At 35.3% G+C, this 24455-nt stretch overlaps 2 protein-coding genes across 2 annotated transcripts in view; both read right to left on the reverse strand.

Moving 5' to 3' along the window:
* Positions 1-11149, reverse strand: part of LOC129263595 (MAM and LDL-receptor class A domain-containing protein 1-like) — a 76618-nt gene extending 65469 nt beyond the window's left edge. Inside the window, exons 1-10 of the mRNA XM_064100676.1 lie at positions 11001-11149; positions 9847-9958; positions 9319-9403; positions 7509-7577; positions 6324-6467; positions 4958-5217; positions 4099-4183; positions 2965-3111; positions 2011-2165; positions 961-1153 (exon numbers count right to left, since the gene is read on the reverse strand). Of these exons, the coding sequence (XP_063956746.1) occupies positions 961-1153; positions 2011-2165; positions 2965-3111; positions 4099-4183; positions 4958-5217; positions 6324-6467; positions 7509-7577; positions 9319-9403; positions 9847-9958; positions 11001-11038 (1288 nt within the window). The 5' untranslated portion in view covers positions 11039-11149. The remainder of the gene's footprint in view (positions 1-960; positions 1154-2010; positions 2166-2964; positions 3112-4098; positions 4184-4957; positions 5218-6323; positions 6468-7508; positions 7578-9318; positions 9404-9846; positions 9959-11000) is intronic.
* Positions 11104-24455, reverse strand: part of LOC129263594 (MAM and LDL-receptor class A domain-containing protein 1-like) — a 65555-nt gene continuing 52203 nt past the window's right edge. The window contains exons 41-46 of the mRNA XM_064100616.1: positions 22930-23079; positions 22342-22496; positions 20503-20575; positions 19119-19232; positions 18154-18291; positions 11104-11129 (exon numbers count right to left, since the gene is read on the reverse strand). Of these exons, the coding sequence (XP_063956686.1) occupies positions 11104-11129; positions 18154-18291; positions 19119-19232; positions 20503-20575; positions 22342-22496; positions 22930-23079 (656 nt within the window). The remainder of the gene's footprint in view (positions 11130-18153; positions 18292-19118; positions 19233-20502; positions 20576-22341; positions 22497-22929; positions 23080-24455) is intronic.

Here is a 24455-nt window from a genome sequence, read left to right on the forward strand (position 1 = left end):
GTTTTTTAACCCAGTGAGTGATATGAGTGATGTAGGTTTAATCAACAAAACATCCAAGGCATGACAATACATTGACAATTACAACATTTTGCACAGTTAACAATAACCTAATTGAATGAAAATGCGTCAAGAATACCAGAATGGGCCCAATTGATTTAAATATCTAAATATTGATAGGAATACATATTAAAAAAAAGATTGGCTTTCCCAATTTTTTCTTCTGGAAACTTATGAATCAAATTAAAAAGATAACATCTTGAAAAAAAAAAAAATCTTAAGTGAAATTGGACGTTGAATATGCAAATATTTTTCACAAATAAATTTGCATATTCTATTCATAATACTTAAAACAAATAAGAGATAATCATTTCAGGAGATTATTTTCTATACCAACTTGAAGTTTATGTTTTAAAGAATGTGCATAACACATTTTGGCAAAATCACACAAACAGCACCTGGGATCAGAAGGGGGCCATCATGGCCCCACCCCTGTCCTCAATAGAACTTAAACAGCCAAGTTCTTTTAGGATAAAATCAACAGTCATACTCCAGCATAACAAAATTTGAATATCCAAAAAAAAGGTAATATATATTTTCAAAGATAAATGTATATGTCTTTGAATATTCAAAGACAAATGTTGTATGAATATTCAACAATAAATGTTATGTGATTATTCATAGAAAAATGTAATAGGAATATTCAAAAATAAAATGTTATTATTCAAAGATAATGTAATATGAATATTCAAAGATAAATATTCAAAAATAAATGTTATATGAATATTCAAAGATAATGTAAAATGAATATTCAAAGATAACGTAATATGAATATTCAAAGATAAATATTCAAAAATAAATGTTATATGAATATTCAAAGATAATGTAAAATGAATATTCAAAGATAACGTATTATGAATATTCAAAGATAAAAGTAATATGAAAATTTAAAGATCAATTTACCTCTTGGTTCACAAGATCCTCTTTTATAGTCAATCTCATCAATGGCAATATCACCGGCTGACCCTTGACCTACGACCCCTTCAAAGATCAACTTGTAAGTCACAAATTTTGTGATATTAAAAACGTCATAGAACCAGACATCTCCCAGGTTTGTACCACCAAGACTCCAAATAGGGGTGTCATCACCATCAATCTGGGAGGGGAAAAATATGGTCAGATGTACATGTAGCCTCCTGGCTGGAAATAATTACTAGTATAATAATAATACACAACATTTATATAGCGCTTGATTCTAAGTGCTGCATACTATTAGCCCGGCTTTAGCACGGCTACCCTGATCGGGCACATCGGGCATTCAAGGAATATGATTCAAACAGATGGCCTGGTATGTAGTTATTTCAATTCAACTTTGAAGGTTCTCCAGGTGGGGGAGTGAACCCTTAACCTTTATAGGGTTCAAACCAAAATAACCTTGCTTCAATACTTATTTGCACATTGTTTAAGATGCCAATTTATTATAACATAAGTAAAAATATGACATTAGAATTGACTCAAAATGCTTTAAAATGAAGAACTTTAATCATTCTCAACAGACCATGACTACGCAGTTTTAGGCCAGGCCCCTTCAAAAACATTTTTTTGCCTGCTCTGTCCTGTTTCTCCCAATTTTCTTAAGATATTTATCAGGACAACAATCTGCATAAATGAGATATACAAAACTTGATTCTTAAATATTACACATTTATAGCCTACCTCTACTATAAAAAATACAAAGATTACATCTGGAAGAAAGAATGAAAATCCTAAGTTGAATTGCAAGTTACATATGCAAATGATGTTTCTCACAAATGAATATTCATATTATATTCAGAATTAAAAACTAATTCTTCAGGTTTTCTTATACTGGCTGGTATTTCATGATGTAATAAATGTGCATACCAAATTTCAGCACAATCCCCAAAAGGTCTAGATTATTCAAGGAAAGTGTGACCGTCAATATGTGTATTTTGGAATGATGTTCATGAAAAATGTAATTAGATTTGTACTCACATATATATTAAGTTGACCGATGTTATCTCCAAACATGTGATAATAGAAGCTCCAACAAAGCTCAGTTTTACCATCAGAAGGGTCAAGATCTGGTGTCATTATTCTAGCAATGTCTCCTGATGTTTGCTCACTTGCATCAATGTATAAATAATGACCTGCATGTATTTCAAAAGATCCAAGAAATTGGTAAATTCCATATCACAGTAAGCATGTACTAACTTAATGAAATTGTTTGTGTCTGTTTCCAGTTCTTCAATTAAAATTTGTCCAGATCCCATTTGATCATGCCTGGTTCAACAATATCATGAAGATAAATGAAAATGGAGAGAATGAGGTAAATACACTTCAAAAATAGTTTGAATATTTTATTGATTGGGCTTTTGGAAAAATAATCTCAATAAGTCTTGCATTTTCATATTGACATATTTGTCATTGAATTACATTATTTATATAATTGTTTTTCTATTATTATAACTATCATCATAATTTTCATCAAAAATTGTCATCATCATTAAATCATTATTGCTGGTTAATATTGCTATCTGATTGTGATAATGCAGAATTTAACAGAAAACTTGTTAGAGTTGCAATTCAATAGGTTTCTTTATCATAATAAACCACATCAGCTAAAGTTCCCAACATTTTGGGACTTATTGCAATTGAGTATATGAATATCAGAATGACCGAGGTCCATGAAAGTTCATAAATCAAGAAAAACAGAATGATTCTTGTGTATGTCCAATTAAGATTTGGGTCAGTTCGTCATTCATTAGGGAACTTTGGATGGAAGTCAGGATATGAATTAAATACAAGATACGCTCATGTATAAGCATATCTATCCCATATTAATATATACATATTTGGTCCTTCTTTGAATTAATGCATTGTTCAATAGTTTTGGTAAGACAAGCAGGACTTTACAAAAGCTTTATGAACACCGCCCTCTACTGTTACCTGTCAATGTCCCTGTAGTAACATCCACGGCAGGTCCAGTGTAGGGAGTTTGAGTAGAGCCACTTCCCCAAGACCAATCAAAGTTGTCTGAATCCAGCTGCACATAACTACACAGATCTTCATACTCAAACGTACACTCATGTACTCCTGGGAACATAACAAATAATTATACCAATACAATCCCAAGAAGTTGATTTGGAAAAAAGTGAGAAAACATCAATAAGCATTACACTCGGATTTTCCTAAAAATCTGTAAGTTTTAAAAATAACACAGATATAATTGTGGAATTCTCTCCCACACAGTTTGAAAACCCAGACTTCAGTGACCACCTTCAAGGGCAACCTGAAAACATACCTGTACAAAAGTGTTTTTTGATAGACATTGACTTATTGTTCAGACATGTATTATATGTAAATATTTTTGTTCTGCTCTAAAGCGCCTTGAGCATCTAATCAGGATGGAAAGTGCGCTATATAAATCTTATGTATTATTATTATTATTAATTGAAATATACACTGATGACACAAAAATACTGAATGTCCAACATAATTATGAGACTATGATTACAATACTACATTGTTTACCTCAATAGACAAAAGCTATTGATGCAACTTTCTGCAATGCACGTTTTCTTTTTACAACCATTTGTGGTGCCCTATTACTGAGCTCTGAGGTTGAGACCATAAGTTGCTAAAAAAACATCATTTCATAAAGAAATTGAGTACAAAATTATCATACATGTATGTTTGACTAGCTTTACTAAACATGATTGAAATCAATTGTTGTTGAGACATTTCTGATTATCATAAAACTGACAGATAATTATCAAGAACCAACTTACAGTTGTATGTGGTACGTATGTGGTACGTGTATATCAACTTTTCGTTGGGGTTGACTTGTCCTTTGAGCACTTGGTTAGGTTACTTTTGATAGATTTTGACAAGTTATATATCATTCGAAAGCTTTGGATGTGTTTCTTCTTCAAACTTAATTAAAACCACAAAATTTATTTTGTGCAAATTATTCTTAGTTTTCAGATGGTTATCACATTTATAACACACAGTCAATGACAGCCTACACAGAGGGTTGGTCCATTCACTCTCTCTTTTAAAGAATGAAATAATTGTTCCTACCTTGACAGCTTCCAGAATATATTGTGACATCATCTAAAGCCATGTCACTGTAATGATCCACACCAAGAACACCTTCAAACACAATCTACAAAGAAATGAAAAATGCTTACATGTATATATTTATTTAATTACTTTTATTTTATTTATTTTATCGATATATTCATATTCCTCAAATCATCAAAGTACATTTCGTAATAAATCATTTTTACAATGAAAAAATGCATCAACTGCCTAACACATGCAGGATTTAAACATACCAATGACATGAAAAAGTGGAGGGGCCTACTAAAAAAGCAAAGCTTGTAAAATGTAGAACCCCTATCAAAATTTTATACAAGGGTAATGTAATATAAGTAGAGTAAAAATTATCAGCAAAAATCTATAAATTTATATAGATATAAACACTGTAACACAAATGTATAGACACTATATACAAAATTAAATATTGACTTTAAAAAAAAATCAGCTCTACCATGGATAAGTATGGAGTTCACAAAATATTTGATTAAATCAATAAGAATTCAGAAGAAATTTTTTGACGAGTAATTTAAATCAGTTCAGATTAGCTGCCTCTTTTTTTACTCTGTCCAGAGAATTCCTGGGTTTTGATCCTGTGAAATATACAGTTTTGCTAGAAAATACTTTTCTACTTTTAGGTAAGTGATAGGCATTTGACTGTCTCATATCATATGAATGCAAATTATTGTTTCTCATAAATTTTGAAACATGAACAAGATTAAGGTTACAAATGAAAATGCATAATTCAAACAGATGGAATAAAAAAATTGAATGAATTCTGTATAGCACTAGAAGGTCCCCCCCATCCTTATACAGTTAAGGCTACATGTATATGCCTAACCTGAAAATCTTGGGATGACTGATAATTAGCTTGTCCATGTAACCATCTGTCAGAATGATCCCCTGATCGGGTCCAGAGGGCGCCCTTCAAGTCGTCACCAATCTTTGGCTTGATATTGAGTGTACCCATATTAGAACCATACATATGATACCAAAAATCAACACACACTGTAGGCATTGATGAGGCAGGGATGAAAGATGACTCTAGATGAGCTATAGTCCCTGGTGCTTTGCCAGTAGCCTCTGTGTAGATATATGCTCCTATGAAATAAATGACATACAACAGGGCCCCGTAATACAAAGACATACGATTGATCAAATCATACGTAACTCTATGGAAATCCAACAGTGCCATAACTTTCTACAGGAAATCTGCAAAATTCCCTTAATAAACAGAGGAGAACACACCAAATTGTCAAAAAATCTATGAATTCATAATATACATCATATCTATAATTTTTTTTTTGAACTAACATGCATTTATACAATTGTATGTTGACATTGCTGGCCGTCCGTACATGTAGTTGCGATTGATCGGATCAATCACAACTCTTTGTAAGACGGGCCCCAGGTGTTTGTTATCTCGTGCTCAAGTGATGATGAGGATGATGAAAAGAGAATGCAAGAAAGCCACTTATAATGTCCCTCTGTAGCAGGATACATAGTCTTAGATCTATACATATATCTACATCTTTGAGAGTACCTTCTAGCATTCAGGGCTAATCATGAAGAAAAAAGATTAATTTAGGTAGTCTCCAATTTTGGGAAAATGGCATCAAAATTGTGGAATAATCTGCCTCGTAATATAAGATCAGATTTCAACAGATTCAAATCTGTGTTAGAAACATATCTTTTTAAGAAACACATGTATTATAATTCTTCTACACGCATAGAGACTATTTATATGGTATTATGTGTTTCTAAGAACTGCTTATTATTATTCTAAGCATCATATTTCACAAACATATTTTTAATAAAAATGTTAATATTTTTTATATACATACTTCTGTTGAATTATATTTAATTTGAATTTTCAAGATAAGATCTCCATTGTATTTTTATGATAATCTAAACTTTTGGCACCTGGAAAATATTGCTTTTCAAGAATGTATGTGTTCTTCCCAAATGCCAAGGCATGTTCATTATTTCTGTATCATGCCAAACTAGGGACTTTATCTATAGTAGAAGTACATGTAGATATAGTGGTAAGCTTACCTTCACCTGTAGTATCGTACCAAACTAGGGACTTTATCTATAGTAGAAGGACATGTAGATATAGTGGTAAGCTTACCTTCACCTGTAGTATCGTACCAAACTAGGGACTTTATCTATAGTAGAAGGACATGTAGATATAGTGGTAAGCTTACCTTCACCGGTAGTGTGATCCTGTGATGGACCGGTATCATATGAACTAGTTCTACCCTTTTGTCTAGTCCAGTCCATACCATCATCCAAAGACTGTATGTAGGTACAGAAATTCACTTCAAAATCACAGCTGTATGGGTTAGGAGCTGAGAAGAAGAAATCCAGAAGAAAACATTAATAATAATAATAATCAGCTTTTATATAGCGCTTAATACATCGGAATGTGTCAAGCGCTTTACAAATATATCATTGTCCCAGTCATCGGATTAGACATCGAAACATTAGACTCACTAGCCTGAATTCTTAACTCTGGTTTAAAGTTGTGGTGTCACTATGGATGGCCAGTTTTGACATAAATCTCTAACAATACTGGTTCAATAAATCAGCTCATATGACTCTCTAATCTTAACTGTCTGGGAACGATAAATAAGACCCTGTCGCTCAATGATTTTTTATTCTCAAGTCTCGCGCAACTTTGAGACCAAAATTGTGACCCCCTGGTACGGGTTCCAAAATAATCAACATTTGAAAAGAGCATGCAGACCAAAAATTGCTCCAGTACTGTGAATTTGTGTCCAATGCAAATAGTGTTTTAGCCAAAATTCATAAATGTATCATTATTTTTCATTTTACTGGACAGGTTAAAATCATTTAATTTCATCTTGTTTATGGTCAAAATAAAGTCCCTGACAATTTCCATTGAAAAAAATAAAAATAAAAATAAAAATAAAAAACAAAGAAATACATAACAAATTTAGAAAATAATAAAATACATAAGAAAATAAATGTGATGGTGAAATTTGATCAGATTCTTGTAAAGAGTCTGTGATCCAAAAATTAGCATTTTATGGGCATTATTTAGTTAATTAAAGCAAACTTTTGATTTTATGCATAAATTAGCAGAATAATTCGCAAAGAGATTTTTCACAAAATTTGATCGAATAGTTTTGTAGATTATGTCATGGGTAACGCGCTTGCCAAATTTTTTTTGATCACGCGATCGACGGCCGAGATCATAAGGGGGGACTGAATCAGCCCCCCCCCCCCCCCAGTCTTCTTAGGCATCGAAATACATGTAGTCAGTCTTCAAAAAACAGGCCATTAAAGTAAGATTAGTTCAGTGGTTTAACCCAGTTGGTTAAACCGTAAAAAGTCAAATCAATAAGAATCAGCAAGCAATATCTTACCTGGAGTGGGTGTGGTAGGTGGAAGTCCTGTAGTCTTAGGTGGAAGTAAATCAGCTTCTCTCGGTAGTACTGTGAAAAAAAATATTAGAAAGAAATCAAATAGTTTTAGGATCTATATTTCTACAACCTTGCATATAAAATGCATTCTAAACAGAAGTTTGTAGAGTGTCAATATGGTTGGCAACTATCATGATAAATTTGAAGCAATTTGGGTGTTTATCCATCTATGTTATATTAATCTTACCCTCTTTTCTTTGCCTCCTTAATTGTAAACAAATGGATAGTCAATTTGTTTCACTTTATATGAATAATCTAAGTTTGTTATCATAGGCACCGGAAACAGCCATTTCTAAATATTTTTCATCACCATGGGGGAGGGGGGGTGAGGTGATTCTCTCTAAAAAATTACAATTTCTTCAGCCCCCCCCCCCCCACCTACTCTGGTAGGATTGATATACATAGTAAGCACAACCACAACCAGGCGTATATATCGACAGTAAATTAACTTGGAAAGCCCACATTAATCACATTAGTAAAATTATATCCTGAAATACTGGTGTCATCTGCAAACTTAAGTCATCTTTTCCAACCCGTGTCTTGTTATGTTTATACTCCACCCTAATTTTGCCGTATTTAAATTACGATATCCTTTCTTGGGGGAACAGTTCAAAACTTCATATCAATAAAATTTTACTTATCCAAAAAAGACTAATAAGAATTATTAATAATGCAAGTTACCGGGCTCATTCTATGCCACTCTTTTATTCATGTAATGTTCTACAAATTTATGATCTTTATGCATTTAACCTTGGAATATTTATGTTTCAACTCTCAAGAAAAGAATTACCTATTACCGTATCTTCTCTATTTAGAAGAAATGACGAGATTCACAGTTATCCTACTCATCAAAGTCATTATTATCATCTTCCACGTACTCGTACAGCTTTTTCACATAAAACAATTATTGTCACAGGTCCATTATTTTGGAATGAACTACTAACAGACTTCAAAGATTGCAATTCTATATATACTTTTAAACGTAAATTGAAAATTTATATTTTAAACAAATATCTAAATGACAGTTCATCTGCTCCCTAGACAAATGTTCCTCTTAACTATTGTTAGTCCACCTCCCTTTGTATTTTTTTTCTTTTTGTATCCTTCTTTTTCTCGTTTTTTATTATTTTTTTTCTTCACATATTGATATTAAAACAAGTTGACAATTACTTATATTTAATTATTAGGGAAACTATAAATTACAAGCTCTGCTTTTTAAATAGTTTGCCCTTCATATTCTCATCTTATTGATATATCTGTCTCCAATCCAAACATTCAATTGTATAAAATTTGTCTGATTTATTATGAATTATGGTGATGTATTGTATTATGTTATTATCAATGATTTACTGTCTTTTGATGGACGTTACATTGTACAATCTATTTGATATTTTATGAGATATGAAAAAATAAACCAAACTGATAAAAACTGATAAACTGAGAACCAGAATTCATCTCAAATTTATTTAAAATCTACATCTAAACTATTGATTTTTTTTTAATCAAAATCCATTGCAAATCATACAGAACTTTTGATCTTGTTTCTGTTTTGTTTCATCACCCCCCCCCTTTTTTCTTGTGGTTTTTTAAATAGGTTTTTGTTTAACTTAGTTTACTTTATTATGATTTATCATTCTTAGTAATGTTTGTATTTTGCAAGGCCTCTCTGAAAACTAGCCATTGGCTGATGGAGGGCTATTTTATCGAGTTTAAATCAAAACAAATCAATCAAAATTTTTAAAATTCATCTTACCCATACAGTCTCCAGGAACAAACAGAAAATCATCCAAAGCAATGTCACCATATATACCAGGCCCAACCGTCCCAGTAAATGCAAGCTGGAAACGCGACAGGAGGAAGAAGAGAAATTATAACAGAATAAGAATTCCAGTCAAAAACGGTTCCTGAAAAAAGGGTCGAATGTCATAACATCAATATCAATAAAATTGTTGTTTAGATTAATGGTACGAGTAATTCACTTTCACCGAAGTCAGAGATGCATCTGGAAAGGGGGGGGGGGTTCATTTGAATAATACGAGAGGTATCAAATTTGCCCGACAATCAATAAAATTACATTATAAGTATGAAATCAAATAAGAAGTGTCATTTTAAACTTTCAATGTTTCCAGAAATAAGAGCCCTGATACTTTACACATTACCACAATCACATCATTTCTTTTGTAAAGTATTCATATCAAATATTTAATTTTTATGAACCTGATGATAGATTAACAAAATTCATTACTGAGCAAGGATAAATTGCTTTGAGATATGAACTCACCAAATTACTCCCTTTGAATGGAATCTGACCTTGAATCCAGTTTGTTCGGTCCGTACTTTGTTGTCCTCTCAATCTCCAAACAAATTCTACAATACCCGTTTTTCTTGGTGCCCTGCAATTAATGTTATGATGGTAACACAATCATGATATCAGGAGATAAATCGGGAAAAGACGAAGCACAATTAGAAACAAAGTAAAAGAATAAGTAAATGGAAAAGAAAAAGCATAGGAGAAGGAAGAGATACAAAAAAATGCTTAGTGGGTAAGTTAGGATTATATTCCAGGGGAGCGGATTTCTACTTGATGATTTATTCATGAAATAATACATTTTGCTCTAATTCATTTAATAAAGGTCTTGGAAGACAAATTTTTGGTGAAAATATTCTCCATAGCATTTCCAAAAATTGTTAATGAATAAGATCCAGTGGCAAAATTATTCTCCTTTGTATTTGTTGTTTTTTTATTATATATCTCTTTGTATTTGGTTTTTTACTTTTATTGTTTTTTGACAAATGTCATCTGTGACATTATTTTGGCTTTAAAGGTAAATGCTAGTTTTGGTAAAGATATCAAAATGAGTTTGTACAGAATCCAAGAAATTACCACCAAAGTGTCTGTTTGTATAAATAAACCTTATGTGCCAAAGGATTCTGGAAGAAATTGTGTAATTGCTGAGAAATCAGCAAATAAGCACAGGATTCGGGTAGAGCGTCGGGCACGACATTCAAAGCAATAATTATACACTGTCCCATGTGCGCTTATCTGTGTTGGGGATCTTCAGTCTGAACATTTTTCAGCGTAGATTTCAAGATTTCACGAAGTTCAGTTTATGTAACTGTACCAGATCTAGATCCTCGATGATATACTGACAATTAAGCCTTGTTTTACAGACTTTCTCATGAAATCAGTGTTTACTGCAACTACTGGAATTTCTCTTTAAATAGCATCAAATGAAATATAAGCTGTCAATGAATTGTAGCTAATCACTCATTTATGAATTTTAGCTGAAACACATTTCATATGTATATGAAATTACAAATTGTGGTCAAAGCATTTCGCGCTGTGGATTCAAAGCGATAAATGTTGGATGGAGGGGGTGAAAAGCCCTCCCCTTGACATTTTAGGCTTAAGGGTTGCACAAATTTAAAAATTACCTGATTAGTTCAAGTTCGCTAACATCATTTCCAAACATGTGAAACCAGAATGTGAAACAGGATATATCATCGTCTGTTGTCTCAAACACATTTGATACATGAGCTACCTCACCAAGCTTTCTAGGGTCACTTGTATCAAAGAGTAGGTAATAACCTAATAAAGAATACAAAAGATCAAGATGTTAATAAATAGTGTGGTAGAGCAATGATTTATTCTGTCCTCAAACCAGATTATCGAGGCAAAGCGATCTTGAAAACTACACTACTCAAAAAAAGTTAAGGACCACTTTTTAATGTGTGTATACAATTTTCAAACCGGGTGTTGTATTTCTAGAAATACCCGAATATGGCTGTCTTGAATCTCCTCAAACACCCTGTAACAATTTCACACATGGGTGGTTTCAGTTGTTGCATGATGTCTCTCGCATTATTGCATATCCTGAAAAGTGGGCCCATTGTGAAGTGGTACAAATGTGGATTCAAATGCATTTTCTGTCTTTAGTCTCTACAATCAACAAATTGCTGACAACAGCAATGCCAAGATACAGCTGTCCAGGATGCCATCAAACACAATGAAATCAATTTCACACATGCAGTTCTTTCATGTCTCTTGCATCATTGCAATGTGCCCGTACAAAAGTGGCTTCCAAAGCATTTTCTGTCTTTAGTCTCTACAATCAACAACTTGCTGACAATAGCAATGCCAAGATACAGCTGTCCAGAATGCCATCAAACACAATGACATCAATTTCACACATGCAGTTCTTTCATGATGTCTCTGGCATCATTGCAGTGGGCCATAAGACAAGTGTCTTCCAAAGCATTTTCCGGCTTTAGTCTGTACAATCAACAACTTGCCTACAACAGCAATGCCAAGACACCACCTAAGTGAAACAGATGTAGCCAGAGCCCTAGGGATGCTGGAAGCTGGCCTCAGTCAGCGAAGAGTAGCCAGAATGATGGGCGTGTCACACAGTGTCATTAGCAGAGCAAATCAAAGACACCGAGAGACAGGGCTATACTCCGAGAGACCCCGCAGTGGCCGACCAGTTTCGACAACCCCTAGAGATGATCGCTACTTGACGAATCTCAGCCTCCGCAACCGCTTTCACAGTGCACGCCGCCTCAACAATGACTTCGCTGCAGCAACTGGAGTGATTGTTTCCACTCAAACAATCCGTAACCGACTTCACAGAGCCAATATGCATGCCAGACGGCCAGCTCAGTGTGTCCCACTCACCCCTGCTCACAGAAGAATTCGTCTCAACTGGGCCCGGGAGCATGTCAGATGGACCAGACAGCAATGGCGTAGAGTTCTGTTCACAGATGAGAGCAGATTTTCCCTTGACCACAATGATGGACGTTCGAGAGTCTGGAGGCGACCAGGAGAGAGATTTGCAGACCCCTGTATTGCAGAACATGACCGTTATGGGGGAGGCAGCGTCATGGTGTGGGGAGGCATCACCTACGCCAACCGTACTCGTCTCTACGTGGTCCCAGGGGGAGCAATGACAGGAGTGAGGTACAGGGATGAGGTCCTTGAACATATAGTGGTGCCATTTGCAGAAAATGTGGGACAAAACATCATTTTCATGGATGACAATGCCCGTGCCCACCGAGCTAGGGTGGTGACCGAGTTCCTTGAGGGCCAGGGGATTGAGCGTATGGAGTGGCCAGCGAGGTCCCCGGACTTAAACCCGATAGAGCACGTCTGGGACATGATGGGGAGGAGTCTCGAGCAGCTCGAAGCCCATCCACTTGGACTGCAGCAGCTGGGTGTGGCTCTGGAGGCTGCATGGGATGCACTGGACGTCAGAGACATCAATCGCCTCATCAGCTCCATGAGACAGCGCTGTGAAGCCGTTATTGCTGCAGGAGGTGGTCACACTCGTTACTGAACTGCCTGAAAGACACTCAGACATTCGTTTTTACCACTTCATGTCGGTAGCTGATACCCCTCGGGGCCCACTTTTCAGGATGTGCAGTGATGCGAGAGACATTGTGCAACAACTGAAACCACCCATGCGTGAAATTGATTACAGCGTGTTTAAGGACATTTAGGACAGTTGTACTGAGGTATTTCCAGAAATAAAACACCTTGTATAAAATCTTTATGTACGTTTTAAAAAGTGGTCCTTAACTTTTTTTGAGTAGTGTATATCACAAGGTGGTTTTATGAACCAGTTTGGAAGATTGCTTCAACTGTTCTCATTACAGCTTAAACTAGTTTCCGTTAAACTAGTTTCCATTAAACTAGTTTCCAGAAGGTAGTGAGAATGGTGTCACACTTAACTCTTTGTGAAACAACTCTCTGATGAAACTTACCATTTTGTTTAGCATTATCAAATGAAGGACCAGTAAACTGACCCGATTCATTTTGTTTTTTATGATCGAATGAAGGACCAGTGAACTGACCAGATCCAGTCGTAAGATATTTAGCAGATCGTTAAAATTAATGCTACTGGAAGAATATAATTAATTTGGGATGGTAAAATACTGCCTGAAAACAAATAATTCTATATAAAGATTTTGTGAATAATTAAGATATTTTTTTCTTGTAAATAGTGTAAATATGTTCACTTAAAATTATCGAAATTTTCTGCAACATTAATAACTAGAATTAGTATTGAATTTGATGTACAATATTGAGATTTAGTTACATGTAGATTTATTGTTTAAACTACATGTATGATAATGATATTATTTGGGGCTAACCTCGATTAGCATCTTGCTATTATGTTAGCTCCAATTACCAAATGTTTTGTTTATACATGTATGTGATGTACTATTCCTTGTAATTGTACCTAACAGTGATATTTGGTAATAAATTCAATTCAATTCAATTCAATTCAATTTTGTTTTGTATGATAAAATGAAGGACCAATGAAAGTTACCCGCTTCATTTTGTTTTGTATGATCGTATGAAGGACCAATGAAACTTATACCCACTTCATTTTGTTTTGTATGATCGTATGAAGGACCAATGAAACTTACCTGCTTCATTTTGTTTTGTATGATCTTAAGAAGGACCAATGAAAGTTACCCGCTTCATTTTGTTTTGTATGATCGTACGAAGGACCAATGAAACTTACCCGCTTCATTTTGTTTTGTATGATCGTACGAAGGACCAGTGAAACTTACCCGCTTCATTTTGTTTTGTATGATCGTACGAAGGACCAATGAAACTTACCCGCTTCATTTTGTTTTGTATGATCGTATGAAGGACCAATGAAAGTTACCCGCTTCATTTTGTTTTGTATGATCGTATGAAGGACCAATGAAACTTACCCGCTTCATTTTGTTTTGTATGATCTTAAGAAGGACCAATGAAAGTTACCAGCTTCATTTTGTTTTGTATGATCGTACGAAGGACCAATGAAACTTACCCGCTTCATTTTGTTTTGTATGATCTTAAGAAGGACCAATGAAAGTTACCCGCTTCATTTTGTTTTGTATGATCGTACGAAGGACCAGTGAAACTTACCCGCTTCATTTTGTTTTGTATGATCGTACGAAGGACCAATGAACTTAGCCGCTTCATTTTGTTTTGTATGATCTTAAGAAGGACCAATGAAACTTACCCGCTTCATTTTGTTTTGTATGATTAAGAAGGACCAATGAAACTTACCCGCTTCATTTTGTTTTGTATGATCGTACGAAGGACCAGTGAAACTTACCTGCTTCATTTTGTTTTGTATGATCGTACGAAGGACCAATGAAACTTACCTGCTTCATTTTGTTTTGTATGATCTTAAGAAGGACCAATGAAACTTACCCGCTTCATTTTGTTTTGTATGATCTTAAGAAGGACCAATGAAACTTACCCGCTTCATTTTGTTTTGTATGATCGTATGAAGGACCAATGAAACTTACCCGCTTCATTTTGTTTTGTATGATCGTACGAAGGACCAATGAACTTAGCCGCTTCATTTTGTTTTGTATGATCGTATGAAGGACCAATGAAACTTACCCGCTTCATTTTGTTTTGTATGATCTTAAGAAGGACCAGTGAAACTTACCCGCTTCATTTTGTTTTGTATGATCGTACGAAGGACCAATGAAACTTACCTGCTTCATTTTGTTTTGTATGATCTTAAGAAGGACCAATGAAAGTTACCAGCTTCATTTTGTTTTGTATGATCGTACGAAGGACCAATGAAAGTTACCCGCTTCATTTTGTTTTGTATGATCGTACGAAGGACCAGTGAAACTTACCCGCTTCATTTTGTTTTGTATGATCGTACGAAGGACCAGTGAAACTTACCCGCTTCATTTTGTTTTGTATGATCTTAAGAAGGACCAATGAAACTTACCCGCTTCATTTTGTTTTGTATGATCGTACGAAGGACCAGTGAAACTTACCCGCTTCATTTTGTTTTGTATGATCGTACGAAGGACCAGTGAAACTTACCCGCTTCATTTTGTTTTGTATGATCGTACGAAGGACCAGTGAAACTTACCCGCTTCATTTTGTTTTGTATGATCGTACGAAGGACCAGTGAAACTTACCCGCTTCATTTTGTTTTGTATGATCGTACGAAGGACCAGTGAAACTTACCCGCTTCATTTTGTTTTGTATGATCGTATGAAGGACCAATGAAACTTACCCGCTTCATTTTGTTTTGTATGATCGTACGAAGGACCAGTGAAACTTACCCGCTTCATTTTGTTTTGTATGATCGTACGAAGGACCAGTGAAACTTACCCGCTTCATTTTGTTTTGTATGATCGTATGAAGGACCAATGAAACTTACCCGCTTCATTTTGTTTTGTATGATCGTACGAAGGACCAATGAAACTTACCTGCTTCATTTTGTTTTGTATGATCGTACGAAGGACCAGTGAAACTTACCCGCTTCATTTTGTTTTGTATGATCGTATGAAGGACCAATGAAACTTACCCGCTTCATTTTGTTTTGTATGATCGTACGAAGGACCAATGAAACTTACCTGCTTCATTTTGTTTTGTATGATCGTACGAAGGACCAGTGAAACTTACCCGCTTCATTTTGTTTTGTATGATCGTACGAAGGACCAGTGAAACTTACCCGCTTCATTTTGTTTTGTATGATCGTATGAAGGACCAATGAAACTTACCCGCTTCATTTTGTTTTGTATGATCGTACGAAGGACCAATGAAACTTACCCGCTTCATTTTGTTTTGTATGATCGTACGAAGGACCAGTGAAACTTACCCGCTTCATTTTGTTTTGTATGATCTTAAGAAGGACCAATGAAACTTACCTGCTTCATTTTGTTTTGTATGATCGTACGAAGGACCAATGAAACTTACCCGCTTCATTTTGTTTTGTATGATCGTACGAAGGACCAGTGAAACTTACCCGCTTCATTTTGTTTTGTATGATCGTACGAAGGACCAGTGAAACTTACCCGCTTCATTTTGTTTTGTATGATCGTACGAAGGACCAGTGAAACTTACCCGCTTCATTTTGTTTTGTATGATCGTACGAAGGACCAGTGAAACTTACCCGCTTCATTTTGTTTTGTATGATCGTATGAAGGACCAATGAAACTTACCCGCTTCATTTTGTTTTGTATGATCGTACGAAGGACCAATGAAACTTACCCGCTTCATTTTGTTTTGTATGATCGTACGAAGGACCAGTGAAACTTACCCGCTTCATTTTGTTTTGTATGATCGTATGAAGGACCAATGAAACTTACCCGCTTCATTTTGTTTTGTATGATCGTACGAAGGACCAGTGAAACTTACCCGCTTCATTTTGTTTTGTATGATCGTATGAAGGACCAATGAAACTTACCCGCTTCATTTTGTTTTGTATGATCGTACGAAGGACCAGTGAAACTTACCCGCTTCATTTTGTTTTGTATGATCGTACGAAGGACCAGTGAAACTTACCCGCTTCATTTTGTTTTGTATGATCGTATGAAGGACCAATGAAAGTTACCCGCTTCATTTTGTTTTGTATGATCTTAAGAAGGACCAATGAACTTAGCCGCTTCATTTTGTTTTGTATGATCGTACGAAGGACCAATGAAACTTACCCGCTTCATTTTGTTTTGTATGATCGTACGAAGGACCAGTGAAACTTACCTGCTTCATTTTGTTTTGTATGATCTTAAGAAGGACCAGTGAAACTTACCCGCTTCATTTTGTTTTGTATGATCGTACGAAGGACCAGTGAAACTTACCCGCTTCATTTTGTTTTGTATGATCGTATGAAGGACCAATGAAACTTACCCGCTTCATTTTGTTTTGTATGATCGTACGAAGGACCAGTGAAACTTACCCGCTTCATTTTGTTTTGTATGATCGTATGAAGGACCAATGAAACTTACCCGCTTCATTTTGTTTTGTATGATCGTACGAAGGACCAGTGAAACTTACCCGCTTCATTTTGTTTTGTATGATCGTACGAAGGACCAGTGAAACTTACCCGCTTCATTTTGTTTTGTATGATCGTACGAAGGACCAGTGAAACTTACCCGCTTCATTTTGTTTTGTATGATCGTACGAAGGACCAGTGAAACTTACCCGCTTCATTTTGTTTTGTATGATCTTAAGAAGGACCAGTGAAACTTACCCGCTTCATTTTGTTTTGTATGATCGTACGAAGGACCAATGAAACTTACCCGCTTCATTTTGTTTTGTATGATCGTACGAAGGACCAATGAACTTAGCCGCTTCATTTTGTTTTGTATGATCGTACGAAGGACCAGTGAAACTTACCTGCTTCATTTTGTTTTGTATGATCGTACGAAGGACCAATGAAACTTACCCGCTTCATTTTGTTTTGTATGATCGTACGAAGGACCAGTGAAAGTTACCCGCTTCATTTTGTTTTGTATGATCGTACGAAGGACCAGTGAAAGTTACCCGCTTCATTTTGTTTTGTATGATCGTACGAAGGACCAGTGAAAGTTACCCGCTTCATTTTGTTTTGTATGATCGTACGAAGGACCAATGAAAGTTACCCGCTTCATTTTGTTTTGTATGATCGTACGAAGGACCAATGAAACTTACCTGCTTCATTTTGTTTTGTATGATCTTATGAAGGACCAATGAAACTTACCTGCTTCATTTTGTTTTGTATGATCGTATGAAGGACCAATGAAAGTTACCCGCTTCATTTTGTTTTGTATGATCGTACGAAGGACCAATGAAACTTACCTGCTTCATTTTGTTTTGTATGATCGTATGAAGGACCGGTGGAAGGTGTCGCTGCTTCCCCCCTCCATCTCACCCAATCAAAATCATCTCCATTAGAGTTCACCCATCCACACCAGCTGCTTTCGAAATCACAGTCAACTACAAACAATTAAAGTAAGATAATTGTTATTAATGGCCGAGTCAATTCCCTAATTGTATCTAGCAAAAGGCCGGAACAGGTACTCTGAATTTCACAATCAACTTACAAGTGTTAAGGCTCAAAAATTGTAATACTCATCCTTGCAGCAAGTTCACTAAATGTCATTAACTTTGGAATTCACAATCAACTGCCAAGTTTCAAGTTTAAGAAAGAAATGAAAAAGTTGAAGTTCTATCGAATGCTAAGTTCTCCCTGTCAAGTTCTCACTAATATAGAGTTCTCCTTAACATTCAGTTCTTCCTTATGTCAAATTCTTTCTAACGTAAAGTTCTTGCTATTTTCAAATTCACACAATCATCAAGTTCATTTATGTCAAATTCACCCTACGATTGAGTTCTCTCTATCTTCAACTGCACCCCTATGGTGAAGTTCTACCTCACATCAACTTCTTCTCTCAAGCTTACTCCACTGCCAGGTACATCTGTATTGCAAGTTCACTCAATGTCTGTATTAGCATCTCTCAAAATCACAATAATTTATGAGAATTTAACAACAAATAATGAGAATTTATAAATAATTATCATAATTGAAGTTCCAAAAGGTAAAAAGCAGGTTCCCCTTAAATGGACATACCCTCAATCTAATAGCGTCAAAATCTACTCTGTAACAATTAACTCCAAAGAATTTAAGGTTTAGAGAATATTCCAAAAATTAATTTAAAAAATAGTGAATAGAAAAGAAATAACAAATTGGCCTACTTTAAGATAATTTGCTCCTTTCATTCTTTTAAGGAAAAACTTTTCATAAAGAGTCTAAGGTTACTCACTACATCGACCTGGTGTCATGGAAACCGAGTCTAAAGCAATATCACCTTCATCACCGTTGTAATAAGTACCAATGAATATCATCTCGTATCCGTTTTCAGTCACCTCTACTTGCCCTGTTATCAGAAAAGTACATTTTTCATTCAATAATTGTATTGAAAAGTCCAAGTTTGATGGTAACATGAAGAGAGTGAATCTATGCTAGAGAATCAATATTCCTGTTTGCTGATGCATACATACAATTATGGATTAAAAAAGCATAAGCACAAATATGAAGAAAATTATGGAATTAATATCACATTTGAAGGTAACTCATTATAATGCAATAATTGATATTCATGTACATGTATAATATCTTGAACAGCACTAGCTTTAGACTTCTCATATGGCTCAAATCACCCGGGATACAACAATATATTGTTACTGTAGTACCCACTAAGATAAGAAAAGATCAGATTAACTTTATCGACACCCTTTCTGGGTCTGAAAGTATAACCCACTAAAATGATAAATAATGTTTTGTAAAAAAAATAGCAGAGAATACAATGATTGCCAAGAAACCAGATGTTTAGTACATGCTTCTAAGAATGTCATTTCTTTCAAAATAAAGACTACAAATTCATTATGAGAAAGCTCACTTAATTTCTGCATGATTCATGAAAGGGCATATTTGTATGTATCAATACTGTCCTCATGAGTGTGGGCCAATGACAATAGTATCATTGGGTGATTTCAAGTTCAGTGTTGACCTTTTGGTGTTGGTGTTAGGTTAATTTTTACATGAGTACAACACTAAACATAAAATGAAGATGGTCCTGAAAAGTCACTCACTGGTTGCTGAGATAACAATAATGTGATCTGGATCAGTTTTACAAACTCAGAATAGGTTTTGGAGCTAGGGGAAGCAATCCAAATTCCAACACTAACACCAACACCAACACCGGACTTGAAATCACCCAGTGTGTCTCTGAGCTACCTGGCTTCCACATCACATTTCATTGTGACATTACGGCTAGTCATCATTAATACTCAACTCCTTTAAACCAAAATATAGAAAAAAATTCTTAACTCATGAATGCCGTATTTTTCTAAGTTAGTTCTGTTTTAGCATTTTTTTATGTTTACAACTGTTTGGGACTTGCCTTTGACAGGGCATTGGCCCTTGTCAAGTTCCACACATTTGTGTATCCTCTGTATTTTGTGTTATTCTATGTATAATCTGCCTATTTCATCATTTTAATTGTATGTATGGACTTTTTATGCAAATGTCATATAAAAATTGAATTGTAATACCAAGATTAAACAATACTTAGCAACTCTTGTTAGCAGGATCTGGGATTTATCTAAGGGTGCAGGGGGAGGGGGCAGGGGACATGTTTATCTTACCTTCAATCCATTCATTGCCCTGGCTCCCATGGTATTGTGCTACGGTGATCTGAACAAAATCTTTGTTGCGGTACTACAGAGATATGAATAGGCAATACACATATATTTCATGAATTAAAGGGGAATCCAACCCAAATAAAAACTAACTTGTTTTTACAAGAAAGAGAAGAATCAGACAAGTTGATAGGTGAAAGTTTGAACAATATTGGACAAACAACAAGAAAGTTATGAATTTTTAAAAGTTGTAAATATTGGTAATCACTATACCCATGGAGACTTCAAATTGGCCGCTTATGGGATGTCATAGTGATGTAAGGCAAGGACTACTCTTCTATGTACTCCAATACATATTATGGCTAAAATGTCATTTTTCCCAAAAGTTTTATTTCAAATTATATTTTCTTTCATAAGGACATAAAACAATATACTACCTGGGTTATATTTAGATTACTGCCCCAGGGGAATGGGTACTTAGGAGAAAACCACAAATCCCTGATAATAAAGTACATGGCCTATGGGAAAGTTGTCCTTGCCCCTTGTCATAATTTACTTACCCAGTCAAGATAAAATCACAATGTATTCTGAAGCAAAATATATAAATATATACAAAAAAGCATCTGATAAATCTTTCAATAGCTTTACCTGTTTATATCATTATAACATGTAATACACCAAACCCTATTTTTAGCATGTAGTATATTATGTTTCATATTATAAGAACGATGATGGCAATCACCTTTAAAAGAAGTGCTGTACCTGCCTTTCATTAGTTTAGACATTAACCCTTTGAACCCTGAATTATTAGGGGCGGTGGTGACCTATACCCTGAATTATTTGCACAAATCGACCACTTGCACAAACTCCCATGATTCGAGATCCAACGGCATCTTCCCCCTGCTAGTACCCGGACCGAGCCGGCTGACGTTGTTTACCTTCTCGTAGACCTAGTCTACAAACAGAAATATCAACTTTAGTGTCTGTTTTGGGATCAAAATCACTGTTTTAACCAAAGTCAGATATACCAATTGCTTCCCCATAATAAACACGTGACTCACCGCGTATTACACCGTGTGTTACCGGACATACGACATGAGGAACCACAAAAAAAGGCATATTTGGGCCATTTTTTATGCTAAATCCTTCCAAAATCATTGCGAACCTTGACTGAAATTATCGACTAAATATTCCTACACGTACTAGAAAGATGACGTCATTTTGAAAAGATCACCTGACATTTAGCATCCATGTTTTGAAGTAACATGGCTGTAGGCCGGTATTCCGGCCTATCGGGTATTTGCGCGTTTACTGGTTGGCCAGTATTCCGCCCTATCGGGTTCAAAGGGTTAAGAGTCGCTGCTATTTGTTAAAATCACATTAATTTAATAATTTTGGAAATTACATCTACACATTGTACACAAATGAAACATTAAATAAAGTGAACACTGAAATACTCCAGTTTCAAAGATTTCAATAAATTGATAAAATACTGGCAATATCCAGAGAAGAAACAGGGCCCAAAATCTTAGCAAATTGATCATGGGGTTTATTTTTTAAGATCTTTCAAATATTTAATCACTCATAGAAATCAGCCCCATTACCAATAGCTAAACAGATGTGTTGGCTCAGTTGGTAGATCGTCCATCTTACAACTGGGAGGTTGGGAGTTCAAGCCCCGGTCGCATCAGACCAAAAGACGTTAAAGAAGGGAGTTGCTGTAACCCTGTTTACGTTCAACGATTTGAGGGATAGAGATTTTATTTCAAGCGATAAAATATGGGTTTCCATACCAAGAAGAAAATTGAGTCTATTCCATTGTGTTGAAACATACAAAATACTTACTGCAACGGTAAAAGCTCCGGCATCTCGACCAAACATATGGTAGTAATACCTCCAACAGACCGTTTGGGTGGTTTCCATGGAAACATGAGGGCTTATAAGCTTTGCAGACTCGCCCAAACTATGTCTTCCAGATAACTCAGTGTACATGTAATGACCTGCAAAATATAAACCAAAGGAAATATATAGAAAGAGACGGAACAATCAAAACTGTCATATACTGTACTGTATATCCTGAAGGAGTTGGTTCTCCAGAATAATTTGATACCATTTTCATATGGCATATTTTTACGCTTAAATAATTGGGAGGTATTCTATGTTATGATGTGAAATTTTGATTTCCATCAAAGTAGGGCATGAATGCAATGAAAGAGTCCAAGTGTCCCTGAAGTCATAATTTGCTGTAAACATCATTGCAAAATACATTTTCAATCAAATAAATGGATTCAATACTAAAATGTGTTTATTAAACAATTATCAACTTAACTTTTCAAAATATATTTTGCAATGGATTTTAGCACATTTAGTAAAACTAAGTGGTGGCAGAAACTAATCTGCTCTTAATCTCAACTTAAGAGAGCCTGACCTTACCAAAGCTTGTTCCGTATGTGACGTCAACAGAGGGTCCTGTGTATGAAGTGGGCGTGTCTCCAGACCAGAATGTCCAATCAAATTCATCGGTGATAGAGTCTTGAACGTAACCACAGATCTGTGGATCCTCAAACTCACAACTCAATGTTCCTATCAAATAAAAAACATGAAATAAAATCAACAATTTTTCCACAATACAGATTTTGAAGAAAACAGAGTCTTCAGGCAAAATAAAAATTAATTACGAAAAATCCAACAAAGCAAGATTTTAATGTTTTATAATGCATATATGTAAATTGTACTATTGCAAATATGATTCTCATAATCAAAACAAGTACAATTTGCATTTTTACATATGGGACAACTGAGGGAAATAAGAGAATTGAATTGAGTTGGATTGATATGAAAATCCAATAAACGGTGCACCAGATAATAATCTGCCAATCTGACCAAAATGAAACCAGTTCACAGAGTTGTTCTCATGTTTATCTATTTTCTGCAGTGCTTGCATGTCTTTCTAACATAATATTCAACATGACTGTATCAAATGCTTTATACCTGTCAGAACTGAGCATAGCATTCTGAAATACTGTATGCCTCTAACTTTTTGTCAAGGTGCCCAAGATACCTACCAATTCAACATACATGCAGAATATATGTACAGTTAACAACAGAATTATTCATACCCCTACTGAAATTTCAATGTTTCATGTTTTTCTGGAAAATGACAAGTGGATACAGAATATTTTGGCAGTAGTTGGATACCTTTACTTGAAAAGAAAAAATTCTGTATGGGTTTTGTATAACCTCATTTGCATAACAAATATCGCACTGCTTTATTTGTATTTTGACTAGCTCAAAATTATTCATACCCTTTGTCAATAAAACTGTAAAGGCATTGTTAAATACTGTTTCACGTAAAATTAATCTGAACTGCATGGTCCTAAATGGTATCAGTGTCTGTGGTAAGGTGCAAAAATTGAGCTCTGAAAAAAATGTGCTTTAAAAACAACATTAAGTGCTTCAAAAGAGTAAAAATAGACAAGTGGCCAGAATGGCCCCGAACCACGATACTAATTTTCCCCATAGACTACTCTGTTTATAGAAAAATGCACTGACTGCACCCTCGTCTTGAGGGTTTTCCACAGGATTTCAATGGGATTCGGGTCTGGGCTTTGGCTTGGCCATTGTAGCACCTCCACACTGATATCCTTAAATCATTATTTGACTGCCTTTGCAGTATGTTGAGGATCGTTGTTCTGTTGGAATGTCCAGTTGGGGTCGAGATGAAGATTTTCTGCAGACTACCTGATGTTGTCTTCCGGAATTTGGATGTACTGCTCCTTTTTCATGATGCCTTCTACTTTTACAAGATTGCCAAGCCCACTTGCAGAGAAACAGCCCCATAGCATGATGTTCCCACCACCACCAAACTTCACAGATGGCACAGTGTTCTTTGGGTTGAATGCATCGCTTTTCTTGCGCCAAACGAAGGAAACATCTTTGTGGCCAAAAAGTTCCACCTT

Source organism: Lytechinus pictus, chromosome 6 (genome assembly GCF_037042905.1).
Source record: "Lytechinus pictus isolate F3 Inbred chromosome 6, Lp3.0, whole genome shotgun sequence".
NCBI classification, from domain to species: Eukaryota; Metazoa; Echinodermata; class Echinoidea; order Temnopleuroida; family Toxopneustidae; genus Lytechinus; species Lytechinus pictus.